Raw genomic sequence first — 21890 nt, 5'->3', positions numbered from 1 at the left:
AAGTCAATCCTGAATATTCATTGGAAGGACTGATGCTGAAGCTGAAGCTCCAATACTTTGGTCACCTAATGTGAAGAACAGACTCATTTGAAAAGACCCTGATGCTGGGAAAGACTGAAGGTGGGAGGAGAAGGGGACGACAGAGGATGAGGTAGTTGGATGGCATCACTGACTCAATGGACATGAGTTTGTGTAAGCTCTGGGAGTTGGTGATGGACAGGGAAGCCTGGCATGGTGCACTCCATGGGGTCGCAAAGAGTCGGACATGACTGAGCGACTGAACTGAACTGAACTGATGGCACTCTGTGAGGCCTGAAGTCTGAGAGTGGCAAGGGAAATGCAAGTTCCATTAAATGCCTTGTGCAAGAGCCTGACATCATATATTTTAAGAAATGAAATGAGCTCTTTGGTCAGTCTCAATAATGTCTGGAACTCTGAAGGGGAGAAAGTGTTTTAGTGAGGCCCCTTATTATGGATTTACTACGTGTAGAGACATAGGTAATCTTGATTTATAGGTTGGATATCTATGAGACTAGAGATTCTCAGGATTCTTTACCCAAAGAGGCAATCTTGCATAGGGAATTGCTGCTGCTGTTGGCGAGCCCAGATGAGCAGATCATTGATGATGGCCCAAGAGTTGTAGAAATGGCAGACTGGGCTGCCTGTTGACCTCGGCAGCTGGTGCAAAGGAGACTGCATGAAGTTTGGTCAGTTGTACAGACTCTTGAGTTCTGTCTTATTATCAGGAACATCTCAGTGAAGAACTAAAAAGCAAAAACTCCATATCGTATGATGGTGGTGGTGCCAACTTGAAAGTATATAAAGTCCCTTTGCTGGTCACTCAGTCGACTCCAGGGGACTCGCCAGATGTTTCTAGGTGTCTAGGAAAGGGAGGTTGCTAATTTTCTCTGGCACCATGACATCTGACAAAGGACTAAGGATGTGGGGGCATCCCACCTACAAATGTGATATACAGGAGGTTTGGCTCTACACTGAGCTTTCGAGGAGCTATTTTCATGATCTAAGGCAGTGGGGAGCTGAGTATAGAGAGTCACACAGCCTCTGTGTCTAGGAGAGCCCAGTATGTTGCCCTGTAATGGCATAAGCATGGAGATGAGGAGGGCTGTTTCTTGTACCAGGAGTCTAGGGGCAAATTATGGTTATGTATGGTCCAGAGGCTCCAGGAGGCATGAGAGGACACTGCTGAAGCCTCTATAGTGAAGTCTCTAGGAGTCACCAGTGGCATGCCTGCTGTATTGCAATTTGGGCAGATAATAGAGCCTTTTGTTATATAAGATCCCAATCAAGGTAGGCCAGTGTGTGAGTAATAGCATAAATGGGCTTAAGTAAAATTTCTAAATGAGAAATACATTGTCTCCAAAACCCAAAAGGCTAAAAAGAGTCAGACTTTATTTTAACATTATAAATGCTGGTTTTGACAGTGTCAGGAATGGAATGGTCATCAGCTAAACAATTTTCAGGAATTTAACCAAAGTGGCAGGACCTTGTACAATGCATAAGACAATGACCCAGCCCTGTTTGTGAGTTATTTTGTGAATGTTTGCATGTCTTCAATGAGTGTGTCAAATTAATGTCTTTGGAAGAGGGCGTGAGTGGTATGATGTCATTACTGTGCTCCTGAAGAAAGCTGAATGCATGACATCTTGTCTATTAAGATTTTGTGTGATGGCCTGGCTTGTTGAGATACCTCAGTGTAGCTGGATAAAGAGAGATTGTGTCCCTTTGAAGCCAAAGGCAAACTGTGTGTGAAAGGCTGTTGAAACAGGCACTGAACATGACAGAAATAGGCACAAGATGACATCTGGGCTTCCCAGGACAAAGGAGCCTGGCAGGTCCATGGGGTCGCAAAAAGTCGGACATGACTGACGCGACTTAGTACGCATGTCCCTAGCAGAAGCGTCTTTAGTTGACTCCTTGTCTCTCATGGACCTCCTTTGGGGCTTTCCCAGTGGCTCAGTGGTAAAGAACCCGCCTGCCAGTGCAGGAGACATAAGAGACGTGGGTTCAGTCCCTAGGTTGGGAAGATCCCCTGGAGATGGGAAAGGCTACTCACTCCAGTATTCTTGCCTGGAGAATCCCATGGACAGAGAAGCCTGGTGGGCTACAGTCCATGGGGTGGCAGAGTCAGACATGGCTGAGCGCCTAACACTTTCACATGACAGATTAGCCAAAGTATTTACCAGTTATTGATTGGATGGAATTTATAATTTCAGTAATTGGCATGGAAGCCTTAATGGGTGGGGTGTCAGCATTAAGGTTGCAGTAATCCATTGTGAGGTTTTATTCAGTCTTTCTAGGTTAAAGAACAGGGTAAATTGAGCTTTAAAATAATGAAGCAGTGGGGATAATCAATCTTTTTCTAAATAGGTCTTGAAAATGACTTTTAAACCTCAAAGGCTCTGTTTAAACTGGGCCATCTTAACTATTTTAACTAATGGGAGGGGGCAGGGTCCATGTGCTCCTATTTTGGTAAGCCAATTCTAAGTGCCAAAACTTAATTCGATTTTAATTAATTACTCATTGGGTCATAGCATCCATACTCAGTATGGAATATTTCAGGGTAATGAGTGTTAAGGCTATGGGGAATCTAGGCAGGGCATTAGTTCTGATGATTAAGGTGAGGTATACCTATTTGTCTTCCTTACATATCCTGAAATGTCCTCAGTAACTCCCATAAGGTTTTAGGGGGTACCTTCTTTAAATTTAGGGGAATCCCCCCATGTAAATCTAATTTGATCCCTAGTGTTGGTTAAAGTCATGAAAGTTTGATAATTGGTGCACTTCAGCAGATGTTAAAAGCTAATTCAGAGCTTCGGTTGTCAAGGTGCAAACACCAACTAGCAGTCTTCAATCTTTTTTTATTTTTTGTATGAACTCTTTTAGTAAATTTTGAGTTTCTAGTTGGGTCACTTTGTGACCTCAGTTTCAGTTTGTTGTTTATTTCCTCCTCCTGTATTTATTTGAATTTTTTTTCTTTTGGTGGTTACTATTGGAGAAGGTGATGGCATCCCAGTCCAGTCCTCTTACCTGGAAAATCCCGTGGACGGAGGAGCCTGGTAGGCTGCAGTCCATGGGGTCGCGAAGAGTCAGACACGACTGAGTGACTTCACTTTCACTTTTCACTTTCATTCATTGGAGAAGGAAAAAGCAACCCACTCCAGTGTTCTTGCCTGGAGAATCCCAGGGATGGGGGAGCCTGGTGGGCTGCCGTCTATGGGTCTCACAGAGTTGGACACGACTGAAGCAACGCAGCAGCAGCAGCAGCAGCCAGTTTTGTGGTGAGGGACTGGGGGGGCGTCTTCACTACCCTACTCGTATTTATAAGTTTCTTCCTCCAGAGTAGCAAATCTGTCATCAAGACTAGGACCTTCCTCATGGCAATGGCTTCTTTTAGGGTTTAAGGACTCAAAGCTTAAGCTGAATTTAAATTAACCCACTGGCTATGTCATGGGAAGACCTTGGATGATTTTCTCTATAGCGCTGAAGATTGGGATCTTTCATTTTGACCAACAGTGACATAGTAGCAGCAGAGACATTTTGTAGAGTCCTCGTGAGCCATCTGCTTTTAGAGTGTGGCCCACAGTGTTCCACGTGGTGGCTGCTCTTCCTGCCTGGGAACCACCACCAGTAGACCCACGAATTGCACAAGGCATCAGTGTTTCCCTAGCTCTTTATGGAATGGAGGCAATGCTTGGTTGAGACAACCAACCAATAGTCACGGGGAAAGGGTCATCCCCCTGACATCACAGGTTATGCTGGAATCTAGATGCATGATTCTGAGACACAGATAGATCGGGGCCAGGACACATGACCCAGGACCACTCTGCTCCCTAAGTACCAATTATCACATCTCCCAGTTCCGTTCAGCTATACTGATAAAAGAGAGGTGTGGTAGGGCTCAGCAAATGCGCCAGAAGCAGCACAGCTCAAAGTACACGGTTGCCGGCAAGCAGTGCCTCAGAAAACAAGCGAGCCAGTTAGCGAACCAAAGCAAGAGAATAAAGGACCCAGGATGGTGGCTATTGCCTAAACACTGCTTATTATGCCAGAGGTTGTGGTTATCCCGCAGAGGGGGACCCACCCAAAACCTGGTTCAGATGTTGAAATGGATGATGCTATCCACCCACCAAGTGGATATGAAAAGGCTTCTAAGTCACGGAATGAGGGTTTATGGGAAGAGCAATGTGGCCTCCCTAGCAGGTTCAGAAGTGGCTTGAGAGCAGGAAAAGGCCATTGTGGTTTTTATGGTGACTTGGAGATGGGGCTGCCCTGAGGATTCTCATGCAGGGGCTAGGACTTGTGTGCTTGGGACCGCCCACTGGCACCACAGGTGGAAGGACTTGAGCTTTCTTAGCAGCATGTCCGGATATAGGGCAGAAGGTGAAAACAGGACGGTAGGTTTGGAAAGCTGTCAACCTCAAGTATCCAAAAGGAACTCAGATTCTAGTACAAAGTTTAACTCATTTGTCTTAGGTTTTTGAGGGGGCTTCCCAGGTGGCGCAGTGCCACTGCAGGTGACAAAAGACGGGGGTTTGACCCCCCTGGAGAAAGAAATGGCAACCTGCTTGCGTATTCTTGCCTGGAAAATTCCACGGACAGAGGAGCCTGGCGGGCTACAGTGAATGAGGTCGAAAAGAGTCGGATACGACTGAGCACACACTCACACAGTTCGATGTTATTTCAGGATTTTAGAAAGGCAGAGAATTCAATTTCTGAGACAGTTTCATTGAGGGATTCCCGATAAGGAGCTAGAGTAGAATCCGGCAGTCGGGGATAGGGGCTGGTGCATTTTCAAACTACCCCTTCTTCCACCCTGGCCTCCCTAGGTTTCTGAGGAGATTCTCATTCATATGCTGCCACCTCTGTAAGAATGAAGCCTCCTTGAGCCATGGGTACTGATAGGAATAAATGATATGGCTTTGGGAAGGAAAAAAAAATGAACACAACCGCTTGCATTATTACTTGACAGGTCATAGACAAATGGATCACTTTCAACCTCTGAATTGCTTTAATGCCCCCTCACTCCTGTGATGTGAGCCTCATGGTGGTCCCGACTTCTCATGTTTCCCCGGAATGCTGTGCTTGTGTTCCTGATACCCCCTCTTCTTGCAAGGCCCTTCAGCAAGCAGATCCTCTCGGCTAGAAGCAGACTTTTCATTTCTAGCTCGCACCATTGATCTTATTCTGTATATTTGTATTATTATTATTTTTTTTTACATTCCATATCTCTCCAGCCAGACTACAAGCTATGATTCATCTGTGCATTCAGTATTCAAATAACTACTGCAATGAGCGAGACACAGTGGATGTCGTGTGTGTCTAATGAGTAAGGAATGAATAAAGGAAAGAACTAAATCTAAATATTAATATTCTGTGAAACTATGCAGTGGCATTATAGTTATAGCCAGGTAAACTGAGTAAATCACCTAAAGAAAACCCTGGTTTTATTTTTATAGGAACGATATGCATTTGACTTACAGTCATCAAACTCTTATTCACTCCAGATTTCAGTAAGTTACTAAATAATTTTCCTTTGAGGGAAATACGTGTGTACCTCACCAGTTCCTATGATTCCGCTGTCACAAAAATGTGGGTAACCTTTTCATACATTTAATTTACTATATGATATTTTCCACTATTTAAAGTTTACAAAATGAAACTCTTATAAGCAGAAAGTCTGCTAAGTGTTTTACATCTATCATCTTTTCAGAACAATGCAGTAAACAGTATCATTTTATTATTTATGAAGAAACCAAAGCTGAGAGGCTAAATGACCCCATGGTCAGAGAACTAACATGTGAGGGAAAAAAGAATGAACTCGGCCCCTGCATGCTTACAAAGCCCAAGTATTAACTGCAATATATTACCCCGCCTAACAATGAGATTTATGGCTTATTTTGATTTTTCTAATTATTCGAGGTAATGAATATTGACCTGGAAGAACAATGCCTTTATGCTAGCCATGTAGAGGGATAGGTAGACATGCTTGTTTCTGCCAAGAGTCAAGATGCCACCCTCCTGACTTTAATCAAATCATTAGCCTCTAGCTTTTATGTGCAGCTTTCCTAGTGGGATACATTGCTGTCAAAGTTTTGCCTCTGCCCCTGCGGCAATACCACCTTTCTTCCAATAGGCTTTTTAATTAAGAAACTGAGCAGTGCAGTTGAATCACCAGAGCAGATCTGAAATCTCCCCCAGTGTTAACTTGAAAAATCTGCATCAGTTCACCATGGGAGGTGGGAGGCTTGGGGGGGAGGTCTTTGCCCCTACAATGGAAGGCACATTTCCTGAGCACCTCCCCTTTTCTGAATTAGAAGCTTTTACACATTCTGTCCCATTAGTATATTTTAATTCTCAAAACAGCCCTTTAGAACATAACTTGTCATCTTCTTCTACAAGATGAGAAAACAGTGGCTCAACAGAGTGGCAGTAGTTAACAAGAGACCCAGGGTCACGGCAGTGGGGGTAAGCTACTGAACCACAGTGGGGCGGATCACACAGCACAGGTTCTTTCTACTCTAATGTAAACACGATGAAATTACACAAAAGAATTAACACAGAAACATTGGTGGTGGTGGGGGGTGGAACTCAACCACAATTCTAGTTGGTAAATTAAAATCATAGAACTTGAAGAGACTTTAGTGATGATCGAATCCAGCTTTCTCTTTATAACGACAGGCAAGCTGATGCAGAGGTATGGTGCTCATCCGAGGTCACATAGCTAGTTCAGGGGCAGAGCTGATTCAGATCCAGACCAAGGCCAGCGACTTTCCCACTGGAATGCATTGCTGATCCCAGAACTTCTTAACTTCAGACTTAGGGTACCATGAATATTCATGATATTCACAAGATATAGCCAAAGTTCTGGAATGTTAAGTATTTTGCTGAACAGCCTCCTTGCTCACTACTGCCCTGCTTGTAACATTCATGCAGGCATCTGCTATTTCTTATCTGTAATTTGTTTTGTGATCCCTTGAGAAGCTGCTTGTCTTGAGTGCAGATCAGCAGCCTATCAGGTACAAAGGTAGAGCCCTGCATTTCGTACTAGGCTCTGCCTTGCATTTCCCTCCTATGGAGCTGGTAAGGCTTCACTTTTAAGAGGCCATTAATTAGTATGAGATTAAAGAGTACAACTACTTAAGCATTACTTGCCTCACCCACAGGAACACTAAGACTCCAGGCAAGTTTATCCTGCTGATTGGAATAATGGAGTAGCCCTCTGTGGACTGTCTCAGGCTAGAGTACATTGGGGTTGACTCTCACCATCATTCAGATAGTGCCTATCCCTGGCCTTTGAGGAAGACCAGGGCAATGGAATTCAATTCCAAATGCTCCAGAAAGACTGTAAAATAACTTATGAGGAAGTTATAATATTACGTTTTCTTTTCGTTTTTGAACATTTGGCATAGTGCCAGGCTCACAGTAGGTACTCAGATATGGAAGGAATCATTGTTCCAAAACCTTAAATTCTATATAATTACTCAGAATGATGGGGTTTCCCAGGTGGCACAGGGGTTAAAGAATCCACCTGCCAATGCAAGAGGAGTGTGTTTGGTCCCTGGGTTGGGAAGCTCCCCTGGAGAAGGATACGGCAACCCACTCCAGTATTCTTGCCTGGAGAATCCCATGGACAGAGGAGCCTGGCTGGCTATAGCCCATGCGGTTGCAAAGAGTCAGACACGACTGAGTGACATTCACAAACAGCACATTCACAACAATAAAGGAAAGCAGGGACTTATTGAATGTGTCATTCGTCTTTAGTTTTCTTTCTTTTTTTTCTTACTTATCTTACTCTCAGATAAACTCTTTTGTATCTTTCATCCAATGTAAGAGTGTTATGTTAGGAAGACTCAGGTTACGGGAGGACCTACTGTCACATTGGAGAAGGCAATGGCACCCCACTCCAGTACTCTTGCCTGGAAAATCCCATGGACGGAGGAGCTTGGAAGGCTGCAGTCCATGGGGTTGCTGAGGGTCAGACACGACTGAGCGACTTCACTTTCACTTTTCACTTTCATGCATTGGAGAAGGAAATGGCAACCCACTCCAGTGTTCTTGCCTGGAGAATCCCAGGGACAGGGGAGCCTGGTGGGCTGCCGTCTGTGGGGTCGCACAGACACGACTGAAGCGACTTAGCAGCAGCAGCAGCACTGTCACACTAAATCATGTAAATAACAGCCAGTTAAATAACTGAGGACATACTGTGTATTAAGCATCATGCTACATGTTCTTAGCTAGAGATTAAAGCTGACCCTCAGTAAAGCTTAGATATATGGGTAAACAATTGCAACGCAGTGATTTATGCAGTGAGAGAAATATGAAGTAGGTAGAATGGTAGTAGAAAGGAGCAGGTGACCAGATTTATTTGGAGACTTAGGGCTAGAGGGGAGAAATGCCTGAGAAGGGTTTTGGTTGGGAAATAGGAAGCTATAACAACAGGAAAGAGGGGAGGTATTATTTGAAGTGGTCGAACAACCTAAACCTACTCTTGAGACAACTTGGCTGATTGAGTATGCCAAGAACGGTAGCAGGTATTTTAACACTTATTATTTTACATCTTACACCCATCATAGAGGCAAAGATCAATCAGTTTCCATAAGAGGAAGGGTTAAGTGACTTGCCCATAGCCACATGGCCAATAACATGAACTGGAAGATAAGTGATGCTGTGATCAGTGGTTTTCAGATCATGTTCTGTAGAGTCGCAAGAGTTTAGCAATTGTACCCGGGAGTTTAGGCAAGGGCTTGTTCTTCTGGCCCATAAGCCTGCTTCTGTCAGAAGAGCTGCTTTTCAATGTTTTACATGACAGACTCACATGTGAGGCTTTATCTGAATAAAGCAATCACTGCCCTTATTCAGATAACAAGAACACAACACACACACACACACACACACACACACAAATGGCTGTAATTGAATAAACTAGAGTCTTGGGGCTATACTCTGCAATTTAGTCAGTGTGGTAGACAACTGAAAGTTGACTGTCCCAAGCACAGCCTAAAATATCACAGCAAAGGAACAAAAGCATTCATATTTACTTCTCTTCTGAACCAGCAGGTAGCCTGCTGCATTTGAAGCCCAAGGCAGGAGTGTGGTTCAGAGATGGGGTACACCTAAATGCTGAAGGGAACAGTGATGGCACTTCCTCCCAGAAGCGTAGGCAGCAGGAGGATTCCTCGCATCGTTATGTCAAGTCAGCCAGCAATGTTATATCCACTTCTCTGTCGCAAACCTTGTGCCAAAGTCCTCGGCCACTGTTACTGCCTCAGCAAGTCCCCGCTGACAGCAAAGACAGACCTCCTGTCTTTTATCTGTGGGGCGACAGGTGCCCTCACAGATAAAGTGGCTGTAATAACTGGTGGAGTCATCCGTGATGCACTTTTAATTGGATCGATTTCCTCTCAATTATATCCTTAGAAATCAGATGCACGTTCATAATCAGAACACGGGGCTTTCTCCAGGTGTAAAGCACAAACTAGTCCAACATCACTTTAATTAGCTCCTTTCCTATCCTTTGGCAGCTATCACAACAGAAGCCAAAAAAGCAACACCACCACCACATTTTTTTTTTTTTTAGTAGCTTGGCTTAGCAGATTTTGCTTCTGTGCAAGCAAAGTATATTCTTTGACTTGTCATTAGCCTTGCACCCAGAGTGCACAATATATTGCTTGGTAAACACCAGAGCCTGAGGAACCTTGTCATAAAGTCCCTCACCCACCTCTGATCTTCCTAAAAGCACAGGTTTCTTTTCTGAATTTTAATTGTAAGGATAAAGCAGATGGTGGATGCTGAGTTTAGAACACGGTGTTGGTGACTATAGACCTTGAGGGCTGATTCTGTACCCATGAAAGTGGGAGTGAGTTTGGATCTTCTCTACATAATGGTGCTTTTTGCTGAATGGTGACCTAGGGAGATTCATACTGCTCTCAAAAAATGCAGTGTCAGGTCTGGAAGCAAAGCAGCAAGGCACAACTTCCCCTTCCCTCCCCTCCCCTCCCCAATCTCAGATTCAATTAAAAGACAGGAACACAAGTGATGAAGAGACAGTTATCAATTATTTAATGCTCGATAGAGGGATGGAAATAAATCCCCCAACCAAAAATGATGCACTCACTTGGGGAAAATGCACAATGAAGACCCAATAGTTTTGTTTTAGTAATGAAAATGAGATGCGTCCACCTCCCCACTTTCTTGGCCCTGGCCTGTGTTGTACAATTCCACAGACAGCTCCTACCACAGGTCAGTGGAGAGAGGTTAATATGAAATATGGATGTGCTCTAGAGACTACTCATTAATGTCTACTGACTATAGTAGCATTTATTTTTATTTCCATCTTCCTGTGCTTTGGCATAGCTTTTCCAATCCACGTGCTCCTTTAAAAGGCAAGCGATTCCCAGGCTAAAGTCTTCAACACCAACCAACGGGGGTCGCTCCATTTTCTGCCCTGGATTTTTGGTCACACCTGAAATTAGAAACCAATCCAAGACATCGCAAAACCCCTAGAGGCAGGAAAGTACTGCTTCCCGGTGGGGAGTGTGGAGCTCCCATGGTGACAGTAAGCGAACGGTCTCAGACTGGTACAGGCGGTCAGACCTGAGACACGTCACAGGGGTGTGATGTCTGAAGTGTCATGGAAAGGTGAAGTAGGTCCCAGTGCAGCGTGCACACTGAATGCAGCAAGTTAAAGGGAAAGCGCCACCGATGGAGCATGTTAGAACAGGAAGGAAGGAAGGGACCAGAGCTACCAAAGCCGAAAGGGGGGGAATCAACAAGGACTCAATACAAGGGACGATTTCAAATACAGGGGCAGAAGGCTCTCTACTGAAGCCTTGGAAGGGCCTACGTTCTAATCAAATGTCAGCTAACCTCAAATCACGTGTCCTATGGGGGATACTGCATCTGTTAGTTAAAGCTCTAAACTCTGAGAGGAAAGAATACAAATTAAAACAACAACAACAACGCGAAAAGTCAGAGCTTCTAAACTTCTAGGAATAGCCAGTTGGAGTCAAGACACAGGCCAAGTCTACTCTACAGTACCGCCACCAAGAGATAAGGGCAGGTGGTTGGGGAGCAGAAGAAACGGATATTCCCCAGCCCCTAAGGGGTAGAGTATCTTCTCAGATGGTAGCTGTAAATCTTGATGCAGTGATCCCAACAGTCCAGGACCAGCAGCTGCCCCTTTGGAGTGAGGGCAATGCCCACCGGACAGGTGAGCCCCTCTCGAATAAGGACACTGTAGCCCCCACCCTTGGGGAAGTGGAGGATTTCCTTGCGACTGCTGTCAGCCACGATGAGATCACCACGGGCGTCCACACACATGCCCGTGATGCAGCGGAAATCCTCGTTCTCAGAGAAGAAGTGGCTGATCTGGCGACCCAGCTGCCCGTCGGGGCCCACGGAGCCGATGGAGAAGCCGCCCTCCAGGTGGTGCTCGTTCTGCCAGTTCTCCAGGTTGAGACCCAGGCCCTGCGTGAAGTAGACAGTGCCTTCAGCGTCACAGGCGACAAACTTGGGCCGCACGGCGCTGCAGAGGCAGCTGTATTTGACCACCCCCGCACCTCGGTCAACCGTGAAGCACCAGAGCTTTCCACCTTCCACATCGGTCACCACAAACTGGCCGGATGGGAGGGCTGTGATGCCCCAGGGTTTGCTCAGCTGGCTCCGGTGACAGGCCACGCAGTGGCCGTCCAAGGTGTATACCTTGAGCGAGTTGTCGTAGCTGTCAGTCACGCCGATCAGCCCGTGGCAGTTCATGGCCACTGACAGAGGAGTGAGGTTGGGCGGGTCGGCCCCAAAGAAGCTCAGCACAAAGCTATCCATGGCGCTGGAGCTGCGGCGGATTTCCTTCAGAAAGCCTTTTCGGGTAAAGACTTGAATGCGGTAGTTGCCGCGGTCAGCAACCAGCACCTCGCCTTGACTGGTCACGTAGAGACTGACCGGGAGGTTGAACATGCCCGGGGTGCTGCCTTTGGCCCCCATCTTCCTGAGAAAGAGGCACTGCTGGATGTTGGCGGCCGGGTCAGAACCCCGCTGCTTGGCAGGTGAGGCCCTTGGGCTGGCCCCCACGTCGTCAGGGTTCACGTCCATCTCTCTAAACGTAACCGAGGAAGGGGCTGCAGAGGCCGCCGCCTCCATGGCCCACGAGTCTTCCATGTTGACCGTCCGGGGCTTCTTGACCGCCTGCCCGATGTGGAGGGGACCAACGTGGCCAACCTTGAGGAGCTCCACGTCCTGCAGGGTGAGCTCCCGGGGCAGGCTGGCCGTGAGCTCGGGCTCCTCCTCGTCGGCCGCCTCTTCCAGGAGTGCCACGTCGGCCTGCTTGATCTTGGCCAGGAAGTAGTCGCAGCGGGACACGGCCTGCACCTCGGCGATGTTCAGCAGGTAGCTCTGCTCCTCCACCACCTGACTGTTGGACTTCTCCACCTCGGCCAGCGAGCCCGTGAAGAACTTCCGGGAGCGAGCTAGCTCTTCCTGAACCCTGCGTTCCTCGTGTCCGTACTCCTGGAGGACCGCCCTATACCGGGCCTGAAGGTCCTTGGAGACGCCTTCCAAGGCCACCTTCCGCCGCTGCAGCTCTCCCGTGAGCTCCCGCAGACGCGCCAACTTCCGGCCGAAGTCCCGCCGCCGCTCCTCCGCGGCCTCTTTGACCGGGAGCGTGCAGTGCCCCGGCGGCGGGTGCTCCGCCTCCCGGCACGGCTCGCACACCACCACACCGCAGCTCCGGCAGAACTGCCGCGGCAGCCGCCGTCCGCAGGAGCGGCACATGAGCAGCCCCACCGCCTCGCTGAGCCCCGTCTTGTCGATGATCTTCAGCACCGTCAGGTTGTCGGTCAGCTGCGCCAGGCTGGTGATGAGGGTGATCTTGCTGCAAAAGGGACAGCGGACGCCGTTGATGCTGCTGGCCAGGAGCTTCTCCAGGCACTGGCAGCAGATGGTGTGGCCGCAGTGCAGCAGTTTGGGCCGCAGCTGCTCCTCCGTGAAGGACTCCATGCAGATGGGGCATTCCAGCACTTCTCGCAGCGCGTCCAGGTTCAGGTGAGAGGCTGCGGCTGCGGCCATGACTCTTCTTTCCAAGGGGCCTGCTAGCACCACCCGGGACTGAACGGCTGAGCGTTCATGCTCTGGAGGGACAAACCCTGCTAAAGAGAAAAAGAAGCCATTATTCCCCTGCCTCTGTGAGTTCATTCACTCAAGAAACACGTAGTGGATCGTGACCATCACCCATTCAGTCGCTGACTGGCGTGGAAGGGCAGACTGGGGAATGATTATAAGGAGTCTTCAGAGCCAAAATGAGACCGTGGAACTTCCTTCTGATGAACATAGAGAAACAGTGCATGTTTTGGAGCAGGGAACTGATATGATCACAGGTTGAATGGAGTCAGGGAAAAGGGAGAGAAACTAGTTTGGAAGATACTGCAAAACTGCCTGGCAAAGGTTCCGGGCAGCCTGAACTAGGGAGCAGGTTGTGGAAATGGAAAGAAGATGCCTTTGAGCAATATGCATAAGTAGGATCACTAAGATTTGTTAGTGTGGACTGGGGTGGGAAGAGGTGGAGCTAAGAAGGCCAGAGACTCAAGCCTGGATGATCTGAGAAATGGTAGTGGCTTATCAGGACAGTTTATTTTTGGTCTGAAACACACCCACCCACCCCCACCCCCCAAGCAGTACAGCGCCATGAATTCTCCCAGCCTCCTCCACCCACATATGCTCCTGAAGTAGAACCACAGACATCCCAGTGCTCTGCAGCCTTATGCCAGTGTCAATTTATACCCCAGAAGTGGAATGAATAATTCCAGCAAGGTGAAGCACAAGGATAAATCCAGCCCTTCTTAAATGCAAATCCTACAGCTGCACCTGTGCGGTCTTGTGATCTGCAGATGGTCAACCGTCAAGGAAGAAGAGGAGAAGCTAGCTTGGTTTTAGAGGCAATGCTGAGGAAAGCTTTGCAAATGGCATCAATTCTTTCTCCACCCATAGAGGAGTCTGGGTGGAAATACGTATTACAAATTGTCCCCTGTATTTAGCTTTGCATCACAATCTGACAGATATTTAGGAGCGGCCAGAACCATTTGTCTAAGGTCTATCCAACCTCCCTGAAATCCAGTTTTCCTTCTACTGGAAGAGAAAGAGTATACATCTAGTGCCTACTATATGCTAGACATCAGGCTAGATGCTCCATTATCTGTGTGTGCACCCAGGTGCTCAGTCATGTCTGACTCTGCGACCCTACGGGCTATAGCTTGCCAGGTTCCTCTGTCCGTGGAACTTTCCTGGCGAGAATACTGGAGCTGGTTGCTATTTCCTCCTTTAAGGGATCTTCCCAACCCAGGGATCGAACCTGTGACTCCTGCATTGGCAGGCAGATTTGTTACCACTGTGCCACCTGGGAAGGCCCAGATGCTCCATACACTTAATCTCATTTAATCTTCATAATGACCCTGGGATGCAGGTACTATTTTTATTACCATATTTTACAGATGAGGAAGCTAAGGCTCAGAAAAACTGACTCAGGGTCACATGGTGCAAACATGGGGAAAGCATGCAGAACTGATACCTTTGTTTAACCCAACATTACTTCAAGCTTTTTCTTTTCCTGTCACGTAACAGTTATTAACGTTGGTCTCTGGACCATACTCTGAGAAATGCTGCCTTATAGCATATAATTTTCTCCACAATTAATAAAGAATGAGGTTTAGCTGCCATAGAATGGGTTAGATTGATTTATTAGTTGAGTGACCCGCTCCCACACACCAGCCTGGCAACCTTATTACAACTCAAATACATGCCTCAACAAAAATAACACATTACCACCTGTCATGAACCTAAAAGGTCTCATGTGAACATCTGAAGCTGTGAATGCTAAAGACGTAAATGTCATGGGTCTGGGTGCTATAGTATAGACATACGGATAGAAACCTCAACTCAGGATCTATGCAAACACCCTCAATTCCAAACCAATAGCTTCAGCTTGCTCTCTCATCACCTGGGACAACAGACTGAGGGCAACATTTGGTATCTGGATCCAGAGCTGTTACCTCACAATGCACGGGGACATCTGTTCTCAGAACTGGCACTGCAGATCAGCTAATTAAACAAGTCTGCCAACTTGTAAAAATACCAGCACATTCTTTCTCCAGTTTTCTGAAATATCATACCACCTCCTTCAATTAAAAAGCTTCTTGCCTCCCTCTTCAAGCCATCCACTTAAAAAAAATGAATTTACTATGCCCACGTCTATGTCCCAAAATATCTCAGCTGTCTGCAGCTCCACCAGGCTCTCTGAGGCAGAAGAGAACATCAAGGATTCCTTTCCTAAAGCTGCCATGCTTTGCCAGGAAGCATGAAGTCCCATCACTAAAGCATCAGGCATGGAGATAGCCTCAGACCTGAAAAAGGCCTGAACCATGTCTTGGGAACTTGAGAACATTGCTTTCAGCAGGAGCCTCATCTGATACACAGCTATGTGACATGCAGATATGGCTCCTCGCTTCTAGAAGGATACACCTGGTTAAAACCAAAAGGAATTCAGATGGGAAGTCAATTTGAACTCAGTTTCCCTTGAAAAGATGTACCTGTGAAAGGAACTATCTTATCATCCCAAGTCTTTAAGTTAGCTGCCCATTTTCTGCCAGCTGTGAAATCTAAAACCAATCAGAACGAATCCTCAACCTGTTATTTATAATTCTGGCTGCCTTCCTGATACGACGAATGTATTTCCTGTTGTGCACTTTGTACTGTCAACTCCTGACCCATCACTGTCACTTCATCTCACCTCAGCTTACCCCACCCCCCACTAATTTCTTTGATCTCCTGATTCATACTGCGCACTTCATAGTGATATTCGCCTAGCTCTGATTCAGCACCAGATGAGAATCCACCCCTTAAGCTGTTTTTGTTCCAGCTGCCCTAAGACTCAGGAAAATTCTGCAGTCAAACCCTGGCTGCTTTTGGCACCAGTAGCCTTTCCCAGTCCATGATATAAATAACAAGGGGAGCAGAATAATAACAAAAACCCATGAACCTTGAAGTCAGACAGAACTGGGATCAAATCAGCATGTCATTTACAAGTTGTGGGCCAGGAGGCAAGTTATTTAACCTCACTAAACCTGTTTTCTTGCTTTATAAGCAGGTTATTGTGATAATTAGGGATAATGCATATAAAGTGTTTAGTCTGGAAACTGGTAGATATGAGGTGAAAAATTGCTCTGTATCGTAATTTTAGTAACAATCAGAACACTATTAACATTAGCACCAGGATGAGCAAAGCATTCAGTTTACAAACTGCATTGGAAAGGATGAAGAATCTTTACTCTTATGGCATATAAAGGCACATACTGCTGCTGCTGCTGCTAAGTCACTTCAGTCGTATCCAACTCTGTGCGACCCCATAGACAGCAGCCCACCAGGCTCCCCCGTCCCTGGGATTCTCCAGGCAAGAACACTGGAGTGGGTTGCCATTTCCTTCTCCAATGCATGAAAGTGAAAAGTGAAAGTGAAGTTGCTCAGTCATGTCTGACCCTCAGCAACCCCATGGACTACAGCCTACCAGGCTCCTCCATCCATGGGATTTTCCAGGCAAGAGTACTGGAGTCGGGTGCCATCGCCTTCTCCGGTAAAGGCACATAAAGATTGCTAATGAACTGTTCAGCTCTGAAGGAATTTGATTTGAGAACACTGTCCATGTCAGAAACTGATGGGCATGTGAATTCACAGCTTCTCTTGTGCAGAAAATACCAAGAGGGGTACACAATTAACTATGCAAAAAATAATAGTTTTTTAGTAGCAGCAGGAGCAGCGGCAGTGGCTGCCAGCCAGTGAGAAAGAATAGGCACTTTTCAAAAGGCGACAGCACCCAAGATATCAGATAATACATTTCAAAAATTAAAATTCTGAACCTTCCCTGGAGATTGTTTTCACTGATCTCAGAATCAAAGGATTAGAGATGACCTTCAAATCTCCATCCAGTGCTTGAATCCCTACCATAAGATAGTGTCTATTCTGATATACTTCTGTTAGCCCCTTGGGGGACTTAAGCTATGAACAAAACTGGAGGACTTTCAGCAATTAATTAAACAACAGATCTTCACTGAGCACATACTATGAGTCCAGCTCCATGAAAACACAGGGGATACGATTTTGAGCAAAAACAGGAACAGAGCTCTTCACACGGAAACTAGAAAACATGTGAAACTACCTGCACTTTCTCTGACAGGACATAAAAGTTCACCCTATTACTGATATGCTCCCCTGGTTTGGGTTTTTTGCAAGGCTTTCACATTTCGTGACAGCTTTATAAACCTTATTTATTCCTCCAGCTTGAATCGAGTGCTTATCAAGTGCATAACGGTCATTCTCCAGGAGTGGCTAGCAGGGCTGATGTTAAGACAGTCAGTGAGGTGTTCATCCGGCACTCACCCAGTTCTGTAGAGGGGAGAGGATTCTGAATGTCAGATTACTCAGGGCATTTAAGGTACCTGCCAACAGCTAGGATAAACTCCACAATAGGTACTTATAGGGAAATGCAAGCATGACCCCACAGCTGCACCTGTCTGGGACACACAAAACCACCCAGAAGGACGTGTCTGTGGGAAAGAAAACTCTAGTTAAAGCAGGTCAAAGGCAGGTTAAATCAATAATGGAGTCTGCTGGAAAAACACTCGTCTGTCTTACTGTCCTCAAAAACTGTAGGACTGAGAAAGGATTTCTGCATCTTCGGGTGATGCAAGGAATATAGGACAAGGGGAAAGTCAGCAGTCTTTTTGGGGAACTTCCAATTCATCTCAACCCACTCAAGTCTGAGCTCCTTTCTCTGCATATAACACACCCATTTAATAATGAGGTTTTGATGAAAGGATCAGGAAGCGGATCCTGGAAAGGTACAGGAGGGGAGGGGAACTTGGGGGAGACTGGAGGGGGCTGCTTAGGTTCACAGACTTGGCAAAGCTACACTCAGTCCCCTTCTGGCATCAGCTTCCTCTCATAATTGCTACCTTCCAAAGCATCATTCACTGAAAGTCAGGCACTTTTTACAAATTACCTCTTGTCATCACTACGTGACGTATGTGTTATTTCTCTTTTTAAATAAGGAAACTAGGCTAAAAGAAAAGCAACCTGCCCAAGGTCTCAAAGCTAGTAAGTAGAACTAAGATTCACATCCAGGTGTGTCAACTCCTAGCCATAAAAAACACACCTATTCAAAAGATGTATTACCGTTTTCTAGCTGATGACACTACCATTAGCTCTAGGCACTCTGGCTGAGAGGTTGGTAAAGACACCCAAGAATGGCTTCTTAAATCTGACTGTTCTACTCGAAGGAACTAAGGAAGGTAGAGTCCCAGAGGCACCACGTCAGTACGCGTGGACAGTGATCCACTTCAAGGGCCTGGGAAACATCTGACCACCAACCACCCTCCAGAGGGCTAAGTTTTGCAAACACCTGCCTACTAAAACTAGTATAATGTAACTTGTGAGTCAGAGAGATCTGGACTCACATCCCTGCTTTGCAATTTGCTATGGAGCCTTGGGTAAATAATTCAACCTGTTCGTTTTTTCATCTGTAAAATGTAGAATAGCACCTGGGTTGTTAGTAAGACCATCGGCAGGATTAACTGAGATAATGCACACCCAATAAATGGCAGTTATTTGTGTTTTCAATAGATTGATGTTGACAAGAGCAAGTACTTGCCCATGAACACCTAGTAAATTAGCAGCAGAGGAAGGATTTTGGACTTCAGAGCTCTGATTCCTGGACTGACTCAGTTTCCATTACAATCTTCATCAGGGGTTTGCATGGATATTCCAGCTAAGCCTCTGGTCTTCCGATGCCATCCTACTGTTTCTGAACTGCAGCTAGTCCTCGACCTAACAGAGCAAATGGCGTTATTCTGTCCCAAGGGAAAGAAGCCCACCAGAGATCATTCAGAACAGGAGTTACTTTCCAAAGTATGGGTGCCATCAGCCTCGGCGGCCCCTGCTATGAAGTGATTTTTCTAGCCAATGGCCTCTGTACCTCATCCTCTAGTTTCTTGCACCTCATCCTGTCTGCCAACGATAAGCCCCTCCCCTTATGTACCCACGGGTCCTGGTCTAAGAGCAAATCAAGAACAAAGTCCAGGGCTACTCCCTACCTAGTCAGATGGATTTACTCCCTTTAGAGTTCAATTTGATAGTGATACAGACTGGGCAGTCCTTTCATGAAAGAGGGAGCAGGTCCCAGCAAAGAAAAAGCAAGGAAAGAGAGAATATACCAGGTTACAGAGATCTGAATATGAGCCTACTTTTGCCCTCTCTAGCTATGGAACCTTAGACAAGTCACTGCCTTAGCCTTAGTTTCCTTACATGTAAAACTGACTACTGTAGCTTGCTTAGTAGGGCCGTTATGAAAACTGAGTAAAGAAAGCAGATATGAAAGTTAAAAACTACTAAATCAGTATGTACTTATTAGGCACCAGACAACTAAGCATTCTAATTTACTTCATTATAGATTACCATCACAGTAATCTATGACATAGGTCCTGTTACTAAACCCGTTTTACAGATGAAGAGCCAAGAGTTTAAGTAACTCACTCAAGATCACACAATCAGGAAGAGATAGAGCCAAGATCTGAATCCAGGATATGTGACTCTAGAGCAGAGTGCCTCAGCTTTGGCACTGTTGACATTTTGGGCCAGATACTGCTTTTGTTGTGGAGGCTGTTCAGTGCACTGTAGTATGTTTAATAGTATTCCTGGTGTCTACCTATTAGGGGCCGGTAGTACTCCACACCCCAAAAGTGACAACCAAGAATGTGTCCAGACATTGTCAGATGCCCCCTGGGGGACAAAACCACTGCCAGTTAGGAACCATTTCTTTAGAACTTGGCACAGGGCTAAATGCTCAATGCATCTGCTATCCCTTTTTCTTGTCTCCCAGTTCAAACACCTCATTCACAGAGCCACTGTTATGCACCTTCTGTAGAATTCATTCTATCTACTTATATAACTGATAAGGAAGATAAGACCTGACCTCATGTTCCACTCATACCCTGGAGGTCTCGCACACTCTCTGTCACCACAGCTTGGAGGGACACACCAAGAGGAGCTTGGGCAGATGACCTTGAATAGTCTCCTGCTTTGTGACTGGCCATTCTCTTTTTCTCTGAAGCCAACCATTTTCAGTGGGTCCACGTTCAGAGTGGAATGAGTAGTCACACCAAGGCTGCTTCATGATGAGGTGAAGTGAAAGTCACTCAGTCATGTCCAACTCTTTGCGACCCCATCGACTATACAGTCCATGAAATGCTCCAGGACACAGTGCTGGAGTGGGAAGCCTTTCCCTTCTCCAGGGGATCTTCCAAACCCAGGGATGGAACCCAGACCTCCCGCACTGCAGGAGGTAGATTCTTTACCAGCTGAGCCACATAATGAGGGATGTCTGGTTAACAAGTGAGGGAGATTCTGCCCCTTGCAGGGAAACTCAGGTTCCATCAGGAGTCCTGATGGCAAAGAGTGACGACTTTCTTGCTGAATCCCTGAACTCTGCAAAACTTCACACACTCATATAGTTTCATAGATTGCTTCTAGGTCTTTGGGTCCCCAGAACTCCCTTTGCTTCCTATGCAGAGACTTCAGGAAAATTCCTTTCGCAATCCAAGACACCCATCTGTAACTCTATTCAGTCTCTTAATTCTACAGACCAACCAGTACCTCTCCACCCCACCGTTCCACCCTTGCTAAATCTTGTTCTCAACTCTCCTAAGAATCCCAGCCTTGGGGGCTCTTCATTGCAACCCCCACCAACTCCTCCCTCATGTGTACCAGAATCCCCCAGACAAAGATCCTTTCCATCTCTTTCCAAGTCGCTGCAGCCTTCAGCCCTGTATCCCAGTTAAACGCCCGATCCCACACCTCAGATCTGTGCTCTCCCTCAGTCTGAGCCCCCACCCTCTGGGTGCCATCAGGGACCCTGCCCCCCTTCCCAGCCCCCAACCTCCACCCCCAAACCTTGCTCTTTCCTCTTTTCCCCACCCATGTCATGTGTCGCTTCAAACCTCAGGCAAGTGTCTTCTTCCTGCTTAAGAGATCTTGCTTCTCACTGATCCCGTCAAGAATTCAGCCCGTCGATCTTCCTCAGATACCACTCGGGGAAAAAACGCTTCCTCCTCGGCAATTAGACTAGCCCCGGACTCTGCTCCCTCTGATCTCAGATCTCACCCCGCTCAAAGCCTACTGCCCCCAGACTCTCTCAGATCACCTGAGATTCTGCACCCCGAATCTCATCGAGGCTCCCCAGTCCCTTCATACTGCCGAGATTCTGCACCCCTGATCCCTCCAGAGCACTTGGGTCCCCTCCCATCTCTCAGATGCTGCACCCGTCTCCCCTCAGGGCCCCACATTACCTCATACCTCCCGAGATGCTGCACCGCGAATCTCGGAGCCCCTCGCTCCCCTCCTGGGCTGCATCTCCTCCGAGGTCCTCAGCCCCCTCGAGTTCGCCCCGAACCTGCATCTAGCAACCCACCCCCGGCGCCCCTCCCCACATACACCCACCACGGTCCTGCCCCTCAGATCCGGTCCCCCAGGCTCTGCCATTCTGGCGTGGACCGACCGCTGCACGCCGTCACAGCCCACCGTCGCGCCGCTCGGCCACCGCCCGCGACTCCGGCCGCGGTCCCGCATCCCCCACCCTCCATCCCGCCCCCTACCTGACCGCCCGCGGCTCCGACGCGTCCGCCGCTGCCAGCCCACCGGCCCACCGCCCTCTGCGCACGCGCCAACGTGAGCCCTTTTTGCGGGCGCCAATTCGTAGAGCTGCCTGTCCGTCACTGCGCCCCGCCCACCCCAAGGCATGCTGGGGGTTGTAGGCGGGCGGACCCGAGCTCGGGGCCCAA

The 21890-nt window shown here is 47.2% G+C and overlaps 2 protein-coding genes across 2 annotated transcripts in view; one reads left to right on the top strand and one right to left on the bottom strand.

Moving 5' to 3' along the window:
- The window catches only part of ASTN2 (astrotactin 2), a 1033755-nt gene that overhangs the window by 781538 nt on the left and 230327 nt on the right, over nucleotides 1-21890 (top strand). The gene's annotated exons all lie outside the window — the stretch shown is intronic.
- On the bottom strand, nucleotides 10091-21737 carry TRIM32 (tripartite motif containing 32). The gene is made up of 2 exons (XM_052644760.1): nucleotides 21705-21737; nucleotides 10091-13160 (listed from the first exon to the last, which is right to left on the bottom strand). The coding sequence occupies exon 2, from the start codon at nucleotides 13078-13080 to the stop codon at nucleotides 11119-11121; it is 1962 nt and encodes a 653-aa protein (XP_052500720.1). The 5' UTR covers nucleotides 13081-13160; nucleotides 21705-21737; the 3' UTR covers nucleotides 10091-11118.

Source organism: Budorcas taxicolor, chromosome 8 (genome assembly GCF_023091745.1).
Source record: "Budorcas taxicolor isolate Tak-1 chromosome 8, Takin1.1, whole genome shotgun sequence".
Lineage (NCBI taxonomy): Eukaryota > Metazoa > Chordata > Mammalia > Artiodactyla > Bovidae > Budorcas > Budorcas taxicolor.
This window is presented reverse-complemented; position numbering and strand designations above follow the sequence as displayed.